We start from the raw sequence: 15,746 nt of genomic DNA, 5'->3' as shown, positions 1-15,746 counted from the left end.
TTAACATTGGTGTAGCTTCACCGAATTCGTTTAAAACCAATAATCAAAGCCAATATTTAGCGTATATTTGGAACTTGAAAATTTTGTTTGGGTCAACTCACCTATCTTCTGGTGTACGGGCCAAGTATTCCCGCTCTATGAGGCTTTCAATTCGTTTCTTGATAAGTATTGGGGACGGTAAGAAGCGGGACTTGAGCTGATCGGTAACCTCAGCAACCAAATTGTTATGCTGCAAAAGAATCAGGAACATTGTATTATGCATTACCACAGAACAATACTAACATTAATACCATTATTCTATATAGTATACAATTAAAATATCAATACTTATGATTTATTTCTTAAATACTTATCTATCCATTATATAGATTTGACTTCTGCATAATGGAGAGGGAAGATTTACTGAAAAAATACACCTAAAAACCCCAAGTTTTGTGAAGACTACTGTCTCTCTCAAGAGACAATGAAACTATCAGAACTTAATAAACAATTGGTATCATGTACCAGCTTGATCTGATATCTCGACTATTCTGGCTTCTTGTGGGTATGCTACCAATCTGTTACCCGTGAGGGGCGGAAGTTTAATCCTAATGTGTCATACAGGTTAGGTGTGTCATTCCATCAATCCTGGGAAGTACAGGATGCCAGACCCCCTTTGGCCCTCGAAGTTCAGGTGCTAGTGTATCCCTATTGATAAGATCATACATATTCCCCTTCAAAAATGCTATTAAACCATGGTTCTCAAAGCTGATCAAATATTTAGAAATTGAGATAAATGAAAAAATTCTCCCCTTAACCTAAACAAAAATTCAAACTGCGGCCCAATGCAGCAACCTCATCCTTGGATGGGTGTCTACTAGAAATATGACTTCTGTGATCCACATCCCACATTAGCCCCTCCCCAACCTTGAGCAACTCAATGCTCAGGATACAACCTTAAAAGAGTTTAAAGAATCTCTATCTAAAATTTTGAAATTGTTCGATTCGCCCTACTCATAGGATAGCTCATCTTTCTTCAAGATTTCATATTCATTTCTAGCAATATACCAAAATTTAATTCACATGAAAAGTGTCCTAATTATTGTTATTAATACCAGTAACATCCAAACCAGAAGATCCACTTATATGATGAGTTCTTGTCTTTAAAAATCAAGAATGTTTGTGTTTCAAGAGGGGTGGTTGGTGAGTGACAAATAAAAAAATACATATATAAATTTTCTTTCAATATCCACTTCATAAAATTATCACCATTAAAATTTGTTCTAAAAAACTTTTCATTAGGATTCATCTTCTGGGCACAAATAATGTACATCATCTAGTAATACACCACTTCTCTCTTTCGCCCAACTCAAGCAACAGACGACAAGTACAGGCGGCCCGTGGTTAGCGACACAATCACTTAGTGTCAAATCAGTTTTATGGCAGTTGTCAAAAATATTCATAAAAAAAATAAGGTATTTTAAGGTATTTTTACGTCACAATTTTCAGTTAACAGCGCCGCAAGTGCTGTTATGTCTAACTAGTACATACATTTGTTGAAATACCATTCAGACCATGAAGGTTATGCAAATGATATTAAAAATTTTTATTGAGAGTATTACATAGGTATTAGGGTAAACTATATGCCCATGACACTGTTCTATGCCACCACCTGCCACTCTTCTGAAAATATTGAGTTAAAAAAGTGCAAATTTAGCAATCTTTGTGCCAATTTATAAATGTTCATGCTTTTGTGTTTAAAATGTGTATGAAAATGTATTATGTATAGGGTATTTTTATTTCTGTACATAAATATGATACAATGGCAACTTTTGAAACTGCCTTCCGTATTATCAGAGAGGATGATTTTCATGTTCATTCTTGTCCGCTGCTGCCTGCCGCTCTTTTGAAAATATAGTTAAAAAAGCGCAAATTTAGCAATCGATGTGTCGATTTTATGAACGATCATGCTTTTATGTTTAAAATGTGTATGAAAATATATTACGTATAGGATATTTTTATTTTTTTACATAAATATGATACAAATTAAGGCAGCTTTTGTAACTGCCCTCCGCATTATCAGATGTTTTTTCATGTTCGTTCTTGTCCACTGCTTTTCCGAAAAATGCATTTACAAAGACTTCACATGGTTATATTTTATTAATCTGGGAGCTAATTATAACCAATTTTGTTAATGAAACTTCAGCTTTTTGTAGTAAGTTTTCATGCTTTTGTTTAAAATGTGTATGAAAAATGTATTACAGGGTATTTTTTTTTTTTGTACATAAATATGATACATTGGCAGTATGTATGTCCATTTGATGTCTTTGTAACAGCTCTTCACATGATGAAGAGAATAGGTTGTTCAGTCGCGGCCGAATGATAAAATTATATTTACAGTTGTTGCATAAATTGATTTTTAAAGACAAAACTCGCGTATATACATTCGATTTTGCAACACTGCAATTCGTTAGTCTTTTCCATGGAATAGAAGTACTACAAACTATGACTGTGCAACTCGGTCAATTTTTTTGCTTGTTACACGTGCAAAAAATTGAGGTACGCCCATACGAGCTCAAGATACCACTTCTACGTAGATGGCACAGTGACAAAAATTAAGATAAACAAAGAAGAAAAAGTAAATGTGCATCTTTTCCATAAATCTTTTAAAAAGTTATACATTACTTCACTGTATCCAATAATATTGTATGTATTCTCATATTACTGTATTATAAAATACTACTAACATAGCAGTCAATGTTTTAGTTTGGAAATTAACTGATGGCAAATACGAGATTGTTTCACCATATTTAACACAATTCTGAGCAAATTTTCTTACTTCTAGTTGGTATAAATGAATATCTAGATACCTTGACTTTTATGAGACAAGGGAATTTTTCCTTATCCGTGTTTTTAGGTGGAAATATGACTTGAATATGTCTCGTGATTGTGACCAAAATTTTGTTTTTTCTTTTTCATTAACAGATAATGGTCATTAGCAGCTTGAAGTTTTCTCAGCTTCAGCTACAACTACGTTTAAATTTAACAGTATTACCCTATTGGTCTTTGATCTATAGCAAATAGTTATTACATTAAGATATCTCAGTCCTATTCTACCTAACATCATTTATAACAACTACAGTAATTGTTTACTATTGTATGATGGTTGAAATACAAGCCAAACGGATGTTGTTATCCAATGCGGTTGTTGTACTTAGAAAAAAGTTGTTTCTTGTTCGGTTGTTCATGGCTGTACACGTTTACGCAACAAGTACTATAACGTTAAAACCATACTTTCATCATTCTCTTTTGCTGTTTTTGAACTTATTTAACTAGTCTCTCATAAAATTGGATTATAGGAAGACGAATTATCAACACTTGAACACTGTAGCTACCTGTACACTGTATAAAACCTTATCGTATCTTTACATACTGTAGACACCCAAAGGATTAAAGGTAAGCTTTTTTCACTTTACAGTATTTATAATACTATAATGTACTGTACAGTCAATTCTATAGTACTATACTGCATGAATATAATTTTACTTATTGCACCATTGCGGGATTACTGCGTCATTTGACTGGTCTAGGTACTGTTAACTGATCTAGTACTCTGAAAGAAGGTGTCCGGCGGCCGTAGACTTTAAAATCGCTTAGCGCCGAAAATCGCTCAGTGAGGGCCGCCTGTAATAAGATATTGCTAGTTTGGAATGACTTGCAGAAAGCACCTTCTAGGGGCTTTCCTTATTGCAGTCCTTTTGTATGTTTCCCCATTATTAAGATAAACAACAAAGGAATTCATGCCAATCCTTTATGGATAACATTTATATATATTTCTGATTAACTGCTAGTATTTTCACTTTACATTTCATATTATGATATAACACCATCACTTAGGTAATCAGTTTTTCAAGTACTGACATATAACGCCAGCACTTAAAAGTCTTTCCAGTCCCCACAAGTTTTTAATACTCATCTACGAATTACTGCTTGCCCTGATACTATGTTAGATACTTTCTCAAGATCTATAAATAGTTTGCATCATTACAAAGTCTGCCTCTGCATTTTCTTTAGCAAGATATCAATGTGGAAATGAATAATTTCCACGCATTTCTCAGCCTTTCATTCCGTATCTTCTGCAATACTTTTACTCCAACAATCTTATTCCTCCTTAATTTACAATTGGTGTAATACTTTTCTCATATTCTTCTGGACCCCATCAAGGCATTAATCATGTTTTAATCCACTGTGACCAGCTCATCAGTGACTTGTTTTATGAATGCCCTTTTAATTTGCTAGTTATTCCTAAAAATATTTGCATGGATCAGACAACTGTCTGAAGTCCCTATCCTCCTACTACAGGTATTAACTGGGTACTGTCCAAACACTGCCCTAGCATAGGCACACTGTAAAGCCTTTCTAAATCTGGTTTCTGTTATTAATTACATTGTCCTGTTCTGATTCCTAGGAAGTATACTGTATCCCTGATTAATGTATTTCAAGCACCACTGAAAGATAAAGATTAATAATTTATTGTCAATGTATATTTTATTTGGGAACTTACAATTCCATTCTGAATTAAAAAGCCAATATGCAACATGGTCAGTACTCCTCTAACACTAGGAGGAACTTTACTTTCTTCATAACCTGGGATGAAGTCAGGTTAGCTTACAACAAATCCTCAGGTTCACCCACCAATTATTTTTAAAGCCTTTTTCTTGTGCCTGTATTATGTGCAGATTATTTTAAAGTTATTGGTTTTTGGTACGGTCTAATCAACAACATCTGGCAAAAGTACTAACCTAAAAATATCAGTAGTAGTAAGCTGTATGTGTTATTCTACTAGTACTTGGGTAAAGAAATTAACCTTCTAATATAAAAAAGCTGGTATGTAATCATAGCTAAATGTATTCTATATTCTTGAGCATAAAAACTGGGGAAATACATTTATGCCTCCAAAGCAATTCAATTCCACAAGCACACAAGTACAAATTGTTTCACATTTTTCAGTGGGTTCTAGAACTTAAGGCATATTAACCAAGTAAAATGAATGAATCTTACAGTCATTCGTCGACGAGCCTTCATAATTCTGACAATTGCTGCTTCAATTTCATGCTTACGATCCTCATCAACTTTACTTCGAGTTTCTTTCCTCTCTGGCTCACTTTCACCTTTGGCAGCTACAGCTTGTATTTTTACCCTGAAATAAATTTAATATTATTTTACTTTACAAACTGTCAGTGTCTGGTATGTCAGACAGGTAAAAGTACATTTTCAGTTTTACACAAACCTATAACACACCTTACCTTTAAATACATTTTAAGTAACTTTTGACAAAATTCTGTGCATCACTAAATAGAAAATAAAAGGATTTTCTCTGTGAAATGAAACTTTCAGGCACTTTTAACACCTGAAAACTTCTTTACAGGCATGACATGAGATTCAATAACAACACTATATTTACATTAGATTTCCCCTTCACATGGGTAAGGGTCAAAGAGTTCCCTTCCTGTGCACCTAAATTGGATCTGGTATTTGATCTGGTTCATGATTTCCTCATCATCTTATCACATATCAAAACCATCTCAATCTTTGAGACTTCACTTTAATTTTCGGCCCATGGACATTACACATCTCAAAAAAGTTCCAAATTCCTATCACAATATTTCCACTTACTAGCCAGGTATTCTATAGTCACAACTTTTCAAAATTTACTCCCATACAACTGCTTTCTTCAATTGTGCAATCAAAACCAGGCCATTTAAAAACAGCAGCTCTGCATTCTTTTTTATATTCCTCCACTACTAAAATAAGCAACAAGGGAATTGGGACTGATCCATGAAGGCCACCGACATTTATTTCAAGGTCTTTTGATACACCTACTAGTCTTATGGTACTCTCTGTCTTTTAGAACCTCTATCCTGCCCAACTACAATACTTGCGAGGGTACTTTGTTAAGCATCTTCTCAAGAGTCAAGGAGTACAGTATAATGTCTTTCTTTTCATTTGATACTTTACTTTTAGCTGCCTCAACAAAGATGTCATGCCAGGGATACTGACAATTACAGCACTGATTTCAACCATTTTTCCCAGCTTTTCATGTTTTAAATTTCTTCTGGTCCTACCGCTTTCTGATTAGGCGAGCATATACTTAGTCACTCATCAATGACTGGCTTTCCTGCTGCCTCATGGTAACTTCTTGTTATTTATGGTAGACCTGGCTTTCCACTTTCTTTTTTGAAGAGCCTTTTTAATTCTTTTTCATTCAGAAGATATTCAAACAACTGCCTCCATATTTTTTCTTTTCAACTTTAATTTCTCCGCTCACATCTTACACATATAATATTCCTTTTCACATCTTTTTCACTTTTCTTTCAATCATGTCTTCATTTACCTCAGTTGTATAAAGATTCTGATCTCATTTCTCTCAAATCTTCCTTAACTCCTATTCCATTTCTTTCATTATACCATTGGTTTCCTCTTAATCTGACCTTATACATCTTGGCAACACCAACATCACATCTCCGTTTCTCTACATCCCTTTCCAATCTCACACCACATTCTTCAGCTGCTGCCTTTCCAATTCCTTCTTGCAACATTTTCCACCAACCACTTATTATTGCTATGTTTAATAGCTCATTCTTCATATTCCTGTTAACATTATTTTTCAATTTCCAGGTTTTTCTTCATTTGATTGTCTTACTACATCTCACTATCTCATGAACTCAACAGTACCAGATAAAAAATAATGCTAAACTGTTGAACTTCTGATATACAGGCTTTTATCAAACACCATCAACTAACAAAGAAGAATGACCTGAAATTCACTCTAAAGCCTGACTTACTACCCATTATGTATTTCTATGAGCTGCAAACTAGTTTGTTAATTAAGGGCCGATAGTTGCCACTACCTGGAAAACAAAAGATGACCTGCCTTGCTGTTTAGCTTTCTATTTACCCTTTATTATCCATTCAATTTATATGCAGACTGCACAAAAACTTTCTAATTAACAATTTCCAATTTGCCTGAATTGGCTGTCCCTTTAATGAAAACAGAACAGTTTTAAAATAAATTTTCCAAATACAGTTATTGCAAGAATAGTTTGAAAAAGTATAATATACTTTTCAGTTTGGATTACTATGAAATCAAAATAGTAAAAAGGCTGGAAAGTTTAATAGTTAACAATTACAGATAAAGACATACGTAAATCTCTTTCAATAACGGCACTCAGAGGAACAGAAGAAAAATCTTAAAAAGTAAAGCCTTACCTATAAAGTTTAGATGTAAAGGAGTCATTAACTGTGAACTCATGCGATGCTTCCATTTCTTTAGTTTTTGGAGATTTGACGAGAACTCGTTGGGCTGGCTTACCAAGAGCTAATGATTGCAAAGCCCTCACAAGATCTCTATCAGGAATGTCAGTTTCACTCTGTATTTCCTGTAAAGATATTTATTTACATTAATTTTGAAGGAATTAAATTAAATTAAAATTAAACAGCTCTTGAAACAGCTTGGACTAAAATGGCAATTACCAAACCAAAATGACTATTACCATAATAAATACAGCTAATTGTGAAAAACTCCCAAAACGTCGTCATGTACAGTACAGCCAACTTGTTTTAAGGTTTTAAAACCACACCTACTCTTAGAAACATTTTTTTACTTGAAAACAAAGAGAAAACTTACCTCGTATGTTAATTTTTCTCTAGTATTGAATAACATCAGTATGACCATTTGGTAAGTTGAAACTTGTATAATGTGTTTTCTTGGTCCAGATGGTTTACCTGGGGTCATTACAGCAGCTGCAGATGAAGCAGGAACCCCATTAGTAGGAGTTGCAGCACCAGATATACTTGGTGATGGTATCATACCATTATTGTTGGTAGTACCTGGCACTGTTGAGGACGAAGAGGATATCCCTGCTACACTACTGACAGAATCTCCAGTGGGAACAGACGCAACTGACGATAATGGTGGAACACCTACACTAGAAGCTGCACTTGCACTTTCTTCTTTTCTTGAACCATAAAACACAGCATTCAAATCTGCTGACCTATAAATAAATCAAAGGTGAACTGTAAAAATTCAATTTAATGAAATTTCACAAGTAAAGCTTTATAAATGCCTTACAAAAGATACTCAACTCAAAATACACAAAATAATTTTTTGTAAATTTGCTTTGTTACTAGCTAAATCTTAGAGAACATACTCTGGTTCTGAACATTCTTTCCTCCCAAATTCTGAATGCATTTCTCATCATAAAAGTTACTTGTGATGATTACAGTACCTGGATTTAAAATTCAATTAAAGAAAAATCACTTAATGATTTTTAGTTTCTTGTATCTTCTTTTATATTCACTTTTTCTTGAAAATACTTTTATTCAAGCCATTTACTTTCACTCAGGGCAACGAATGCATTGTGTGTGAATATATCTTGCATGAGTAATTATTGAAATAAGACTGATGCGTAATGAGGTCCCAAGCTTGGTCAGTAACCAGTTTCCACCTTGTATACATATGGGTTGCCAGATGCCACAGATTCCTTGCTTTACAATCTTTGATTAGTTTTAACAGGTTTCCAACTGGCGCTATAAGATTATCCTATTGTTAAGACAGAAGGTTTGTTCTGCATATGAACAAGTATTTTTATCTGCAATTATAAATCCACATGCAATAAAATCCTTTCAACCCTGCCTATATATACAAGTGTTTAATAATCACAGTGATTATAAATAATTCTTAAAAATATAGATATAATGGTTATTCTATTCATTTTTGTATGTATTGCCCGTCATGCACTGCTACTTGTTCCAGGACCTCTAAAACACTTTCCAGTAATTTTTGTGCTGTGCCATTCTTGAACCATATTATTAGTGCAATTTCACATGACAAATCCTACATGGAGATAACTGAACTTGATGTCTTTGACATTAGGTGTGAGGAAACTGCTCTCCTAGGAGTTTCTAGGAGTGTAGCTACAGCTCAAGAAGCTTCTGCAGCTGCTCCTTGGAACTAAGTTCATGGACTACATTCATGAAGACATGATGTGGTTTATGGCTGGCTGTGTTTCTAATGGTTATGACAAGTCAATAAATTCTGGCAACCATCTCCCTCTTCCCAGGCAACATCAAAAGTTCTATGCGTTACAAAGCTGCTCTTCACAGGATCATCTAGTCTCATTAGCCATGGATCTACTGCCACGGGTGCATCTGCCTGCTGCAGATCTTGCTCTACCTGCAAACATTTCTGCAGGGAGAAATCTTGTACTCTAGAACTAGCAGGAACGGGTGCAGAGGGCTGAACAGTCTACATGGTTGTTGTCCCCTCTCAAGGTTGTCTGATTATGTTGAATATTCTTTGAAGTGTCTTCTCACCAACAAAATGACGACAAGGGACATTGCCTGGCAAAACCTCTTATTTTGTTGTTGACCACAGAGTTTTGCTAACTGGTGTCTTGGATCCCACAGTCCCTGGTCTTTTTCTTGAGGGCTTAGTGCACAAACTGTGGAATAAGTTGACATTGAATGCCACCAAAACATCTCTTGTTGACATGGGTGCTAAATAGCAGACTGCACCACAACACAGACAGTAGGCTAGGCATCATAAGTGCACCCAGAAATCTCAACCATGTTGTCCACACTTGTGTTGCTCTGCTTATCTTGTAGCTCCAGGATGCCCTTTTGTCGTATATGTTGTGGGAAGCACAACGTCCAATCCCCTCCCAAGGGATAAACATACATGGGGTCCTGTCACCATCTCTGCCTTTGACTATCCAGGTCATAGGCTGCCTTCAAGAGAGTTGAATGGCCCAAGAATTTATTGACTTGAACCCCAGATGTGGGAAATTCTTTACTCAACGCAGGTCCCACGCCACCATCTAACCTTTGCCTTCAACTCTCTCACCCTTTGAAGAGGAAATCCTCAATGACAAAATGGTCTTCATGCTGAAGAAGGGTGCTGCTAATAAAATTCTGTTAAGAGTCTTTCTGCTAGGGTTTTACTGATCACTTTTCCTTGTCCCAAAGTCATCAGGCTCTTTTTTCTGAAGTTGTCAGAAAGATGAAAACTGATCCACCTCAGCTGACCCATCAAATTTTTCACTTCTCTACCTTCTGTATGGGGACTGTTGAGTCAGTACACAAATTTGATGGCTTAGGAGTTGCTAGCTTCCATAGTTGTGATGGAATGTACTTGCACACCCCCATTCACCCACTTCCCAGAATATATCTTTGCTTCATTTAGCAGGGCTGAGCATTTTTGTTCTGGGCCCTTTGCTTCGGTCTTTTTCAGGATTCTCATCAGCAAAGTTGCCTGGGTGCATCACATAAGCCTTCATCTTCATTGCTATTTGCACAAATAGCTGGTTCTGGCTTGCGCAACAATGGAGTAGAAGAGGCATCTACACCTCAACTTTGTCAGTTCATGGGTCTACAGGTCAACCTGAGAAGTCAAAACCTGTCACCATCCATGTGAGTAGTTTGCCTAGAACTATGTTTGGACACTTATGGAGTTGGACTGTATGTCAAGAGAACAAGACAAATCGCTTTCTGAACATCATCAGTGACTCCTTACATCATTGTCCAACAGCCAATGATGGAGGTGTTCATCGGCCACCTATTTTTTTTTTCTTATACAAACATTGGCTCCTTAAAGCTGTTTTTACTCTGCTTTCTAAAGTTTCAGTCTTCCTCTTCTTGGCAAGTAACCTTACTGCTCTTAAGATCCATACCACAGAGCCTCTTGACCCCAATTTCCCAGTGATTTCAAAGACCTTGACTGCACGGTGGGGAGCTCAGCTGTCAGAACTTCAAGTGTAAAAGGTTAGGTACAAGGAGGTAAGCCCACACCGTAAGTGTCCTAAAACTTTGGGCAGTTTTCTTTTCATGCCAAACTAGTCGGTTCATCATCATATCATCACTTACCTGAGGAATCAAAGAGGAGCAAGGTCAGGATGGCTCTGTCTCATGGCTATGAAGATCTGCATTTGGGGTGAATGGCATGACACCACCATCATGCATCAGTTTGTTTCTTGAGTTAATGACATTATGATGTAGTACTCAGCAGGGCTTTTAGGAAGGTGTGGAGGGACTGTCTTGTCACATGTTTACTAAGCTGTTAATTGACATGACTTCCACCATACTGTTCTGTGCAAGCAGACGCAGAGGCTTAGTGAGTTGAAACCCTGCTCTAGTCATGGGATGGGCTGATCTCTCCATCAACTAGTTTCCTCCTTTTGGCCAGCTGAGGCAGATTCTGCTTAAGTTTCATGCACCAACTTGCTCTCAGACTCTCATCACTTTCTCTGGCTACAATAGGAAAGGTTTCAGGACCTTTGGAAACATGTCATGTACTATTCAAGGTCTCTTTCCACTTGGAGGTGTCTTCTGAAGTAGCCATAGTCCCACAGGTTTCAACCTCACCCTGAATTGCTACACTGTCATGAGTGGCATTATCAAGCAGTCTTAGAGACAGGGGCTTTTAGTATGTCACTGCAAATACTATCACTACGTTGCAGATCCTCCTCTACAGCCCTTTTTCTGGGAAAGTGGGTTAGTTTTATGACTTACCACCTTTTATTCCAGCTCTACCTATTGAAGTCATTGTTCTGCATTGTCTTTAGTTTTTATCCAGCATAGCCTGTACTTCCAGACTGACAAGAACCTTTCTGAACTTTTTTTGTCATTTTATCAGATCCACTCCTTATGTTTCGGAGAAACCAAGTTGGGACTTTAATTTGGTGCTGCACAGTCTTATTAAGACACCTTATAAAACCCTATCAGCAACCTACCTTTCAGACTTAACTTTTGAGACTATGCTCTTCTTCACCTTGGTCTCTTGTCAACATTTCAGCGAGCTCCATGCCCTAACAGGTGAAGTACTGTACAACATTGAGTTGCATTTAAATGGCTGATCTCTCATTTGCTTCCGTGTTTGTAGCCAAAAATCCATCATCTAGCATGGACAGTTCACTATTTGACTTCTTTAACATCGTTGCCCTTGCCCTACCTCCTCCAACTTAAGCGGTTAAGTTTTTTGTGTTCTGTGAGGGTCCATCAGTCTTATCTACAACAAACTAAATCCTTTCCTCTGTCTTGTTCATTCCTGCACACAAGCCATCTGAATTGGTTAGTTTCTGGGTCATCACTCTCTTTTTAGCAATGAAAGGTTAATTCCCATACTAATGCTACCCTCTAGGTTTGCATGGTTCTGACCCTTTCATGCTCCTCTGTCACTTTTGTAACTTGGGGATCTCTGCTATTCCTAGAGCAGGGTCCTGATGTATTTAGATAGAACACCTTTGCTAAGTTTTACTTTTTTTTTTTTTTTAAACTAGTTCACCTAAATGCATTTTACAAAATTAAGGTTATTCATAATTATTTTGTGAAATCCACATAAAAATAGGCATAAGTGATAAAGGAACACATGAAGATTAAACAGTAAATCTCCAAAGCTGGGTTCTCATTCAGCATGAGGCTACTGAGTATCACAGGTAACTACAATTCTACTTCTTTAATTTAGCCTATTCCTCTTCATTCTCTCATTTTCACTATGCCACCTAAACACGATTGTTAAGTCAATAGTCCCAGTGGCCTATGCATCCCCCACCCCAGTAAAAATTTGACAACCATATGGCAAACTGATTTTGGCTGTATCCATAATTAGAATGATACTTGATACTAACTCTATAGCCACACAACTATCTGGTGGTTGTTTCCTGAACACTTTCCTAGTGGCAAGAGAATTATTTTTACTTAATTATTACTTTTTCAGAAAGCACATATGTTTTGTAGTTACCTGAAATGAATTCAATATATTTTGTATACAAAATCCACATCAGTTTTATACATTTGCAATTTCATCAACACAACAAAAACACCTGGTTGGTCAAATTACTATGTAGTAAATATAAAAGAAATTTTAAAACCTGTTTTCACAATTGTAGAAAGAAAATTAGCTGAGTTCAAATACTTCCAATATTTTTCTTCAAGTATACAAATCTAGTAAGACTAAATTAAATGATCTTTTAAAATGGTAGTTCTAGAAGCCAAGCACTAAAGTGGCACCAACACTTAAGCACAAGAAGCTCAAGGACTACATGAGAGACTATCTAACGGTAGCGCCTTGCTATGAAGTTAGTTTGGTCGGTACGTATCATTATACTGTTGTCCAACCAGAACCAATTATTTGTAAATAGTGTCACTATTCATTATAAACCAGCTAACATGGCCACAGTACCATATTTCTAGACTGACATAGGACTTGCATGAAGGTTTACAGTATTAAAGTATTTTTATTATTAAATAGTTTAAACCTTTATAATAGACAGGTGAAATTTATAGCAAGACAAATTGAAGAAGTTGGGCAAGCTAAGTGGAGAGAGACCAAAAAGAACAATAAGAATTAAAACCCAAAAAATGCAGCTGGGAATAAAGGGACTTCGTTGTTCAGGGAACAGGACTGGCAGAGATTACAGTACTGATTTTAAACCACTCAAATCTTGCTCCTCCTTGCAAATATCAAAATTAGTATCATCGTGATTACTATAGACTCTGGAAATCATTAAGGAATAGAAAAAAAGATGATATACAATGCTAAGTACATCTGCTATGTAGTCTGAAACACACAATTGACTGAGGTAAAGAACCTTCCTTCCATTATACAATACTGATATTGTCACAGCAATTAAAAAACACACACGTTTCAATCTACTTTCTCTACTTAACAGAAAAAACAACTGTTCACATCTATACATATCAGTGAATGCACTATGATATATGAGAAAATGAACACATATATTGAACCACAACCTTTTTTTCAGTAAAACTGACCAACAGCTATTTTATTTGAGATTTTTAAAAATGTTCTTTACTAAAGTACATATGCAAATAATTTCAAAACTACTTAACATTCTTTGAAAAATATTGCTAAAAAATAACTTCTAAACTTGAACCCTAATAAATTATAACATCACATGTATCAAGATTGCCAAGACCACTGGGATAGTAGAAATAAATTTCAGTTAGAAAAATAGTGACTCAACTTATATATAAAGAAATAAAAGTTTTGTACTTACCCTAATTGAGGATGTAAAGTAAGTTGCCTGCCACTATGCTTGTTGAGGTAGAATCTACGGAAGGCCTCAAAGGCACTTCTTGGAGCCATAGGAATGTTGGCTTTAAGGTTAGCAGACTGCGTTGGCCAGTAGCCCGTTGTTAAAACTCTTACATATATATCAACACCGAATAAATTTGTCTGAAATAAAAATAGAACCCTTTAGTAACCATAATGCTGTAAATTTAATACAAACTTAAGGGATCTTTGCCTTTATAACACAAATAAATTACCACAGTATTTCTTTCATTCAGTGTACTCGATTTTCTACAAAACATAAAATGAACAAACTTACCCCTGCACTATTTACTCTATTCTTGAACTCTTCATTTATAGTATTCGATATGGTAACATCCTTAAACATTCCTTCCAACTTTGAAGTAAATTGGCAACCACACTCTGTTTTCAACTTGCTTATCATAGTCTTTTCTGAATCTTCAGACACAGATTTCTGCAGCAGGAGGCGTTTTGCCAAGTGTTGTTTATAATAACGTTCAAATACATCCTTTTCTTGAAGGAAACGGAAAAGCACCATCGTTTTGTCAAGCACTGCTTCAATTTCAGCTTCTGTCATCTGCAAACAGAGGTAGATTTAAGCTTGCATGGCAGACAACTACGTACTTCTAGGTACAAATAATAATCTCCTCTGTTAAATATGTCAAATTCACTTTAACACTTATTTCTAGCTATCATGCATACTTGTACTTCATAACAATGGGGCCCTTTATTAAAAGACCTCATTCACATTGTCCTACCCTCTTTCCCCTTTAAACTTCAGAAGTTTACACACAATTTAATATTTTCCAACCTCTGCATGTAACAACACCACCCAAAAAATTTATACATCTTTTCATCTGCACTTTCTTTTCTTGAATCTTTTATTATCACTAATCTTACTCCACAAATACTAGACAAGCATTTCACTGGAAATTCAGCTTACCAAAAATCAGAAATGGCATTTGTAAAATCTATTTTCTTTCAAACCCTTCACATACCTACCACTAGCAAGTGAATTTACTTCTGAATGTCCATATACCTTAGCGACTTAATATTTTCCCATCCATGTCATTCATCCCTAAATTTTACTGGCCTCTATTTACCTTTACTACCATAACTCTGATTGACACTTACTTCTCTTGCAAGCAGTTGTACACATTTATCAGTCTGTTCTTACAATCTTCACTACCCAAACCTAACATTACATTAACAATTCATCAGCTTCTCCCCACCCTATTCATAGACTCTTCTAATCCCAAAACCCTAAATCTAAATTCAGCCAGCTCATTAACACTTAAAAGCGGCAGGCTCTTGTGAATTGTTTGCATATGGCGGCTAAGGGAGGTACTCTCCTATGTTTGTTTGTTTGTATGGTGTTTTTATGTTGCATGGAACCAGTGGTTACACATCAAGAGTGAACTTCTATCACCAGAACTACACATCTCTGACCCCTCAATGAAATGCAGTACTCTATGATTTTTTTCTTATCCACTTTCTTTGACCCTGTTATGCAGGATTATGAGGCAATTTTTTAGATTCTTTTTAGCAGTTAATAAGCAGCTTTCTAACCAGCCTGCTTCTAATTTCTGTTATTAATCGTGGAAATGTAGCTCACAATTTCTCAGAGACATTTCTATACAAAACTCTACTATTTGCT

At 35.8% G+C, this 15,746-nt stretch overlaps 1 protein-coding gene across 1 annotated transcript in view; it reads right to left on the bottom strand.

The window, feature by feature from the left end:
• Positions 1-15,746, bottom strand: part of LOC135205549 (cullin-3-like) — a 130,587-nt gene that overhangs the window by 2,428 nt on the left and 112,413 nt on the right. The window contains 6 exon segments of the mRNA XM_064236310.1: positions 102-229; positions 5,041-5,179; positions 7,249-7,418; positions 7,667-8,033; positions 14,055-14,233; positions 14,388-14,666. Coding sequence (XP_064092380.1) covers positions 102-229; positions 5,041-5,179; positions 7,249-7,418; positions 7,667-8,033; positions 14,055-14,233; positions 14,388-14,666 — 1,262 coding nt within the window.

This window comes from Macrobrachium nipponense, chromosome 24, assembly GCF_015104395.2.
Source record: "Macrobrachium nipponense isolate FS-2020 chromosome 24, ASM1510439v2, whole genome shotgun sequence".
NCBI lineage: Eukaryota > Metazoa > Arthropoda > Malacostraca > Decapoda > Palaemonidae > Macrobrachium > Macrobrachium nipponense.
This window is presented reverse-complemented; position numbering and strand designations above follow the sequence as displayed.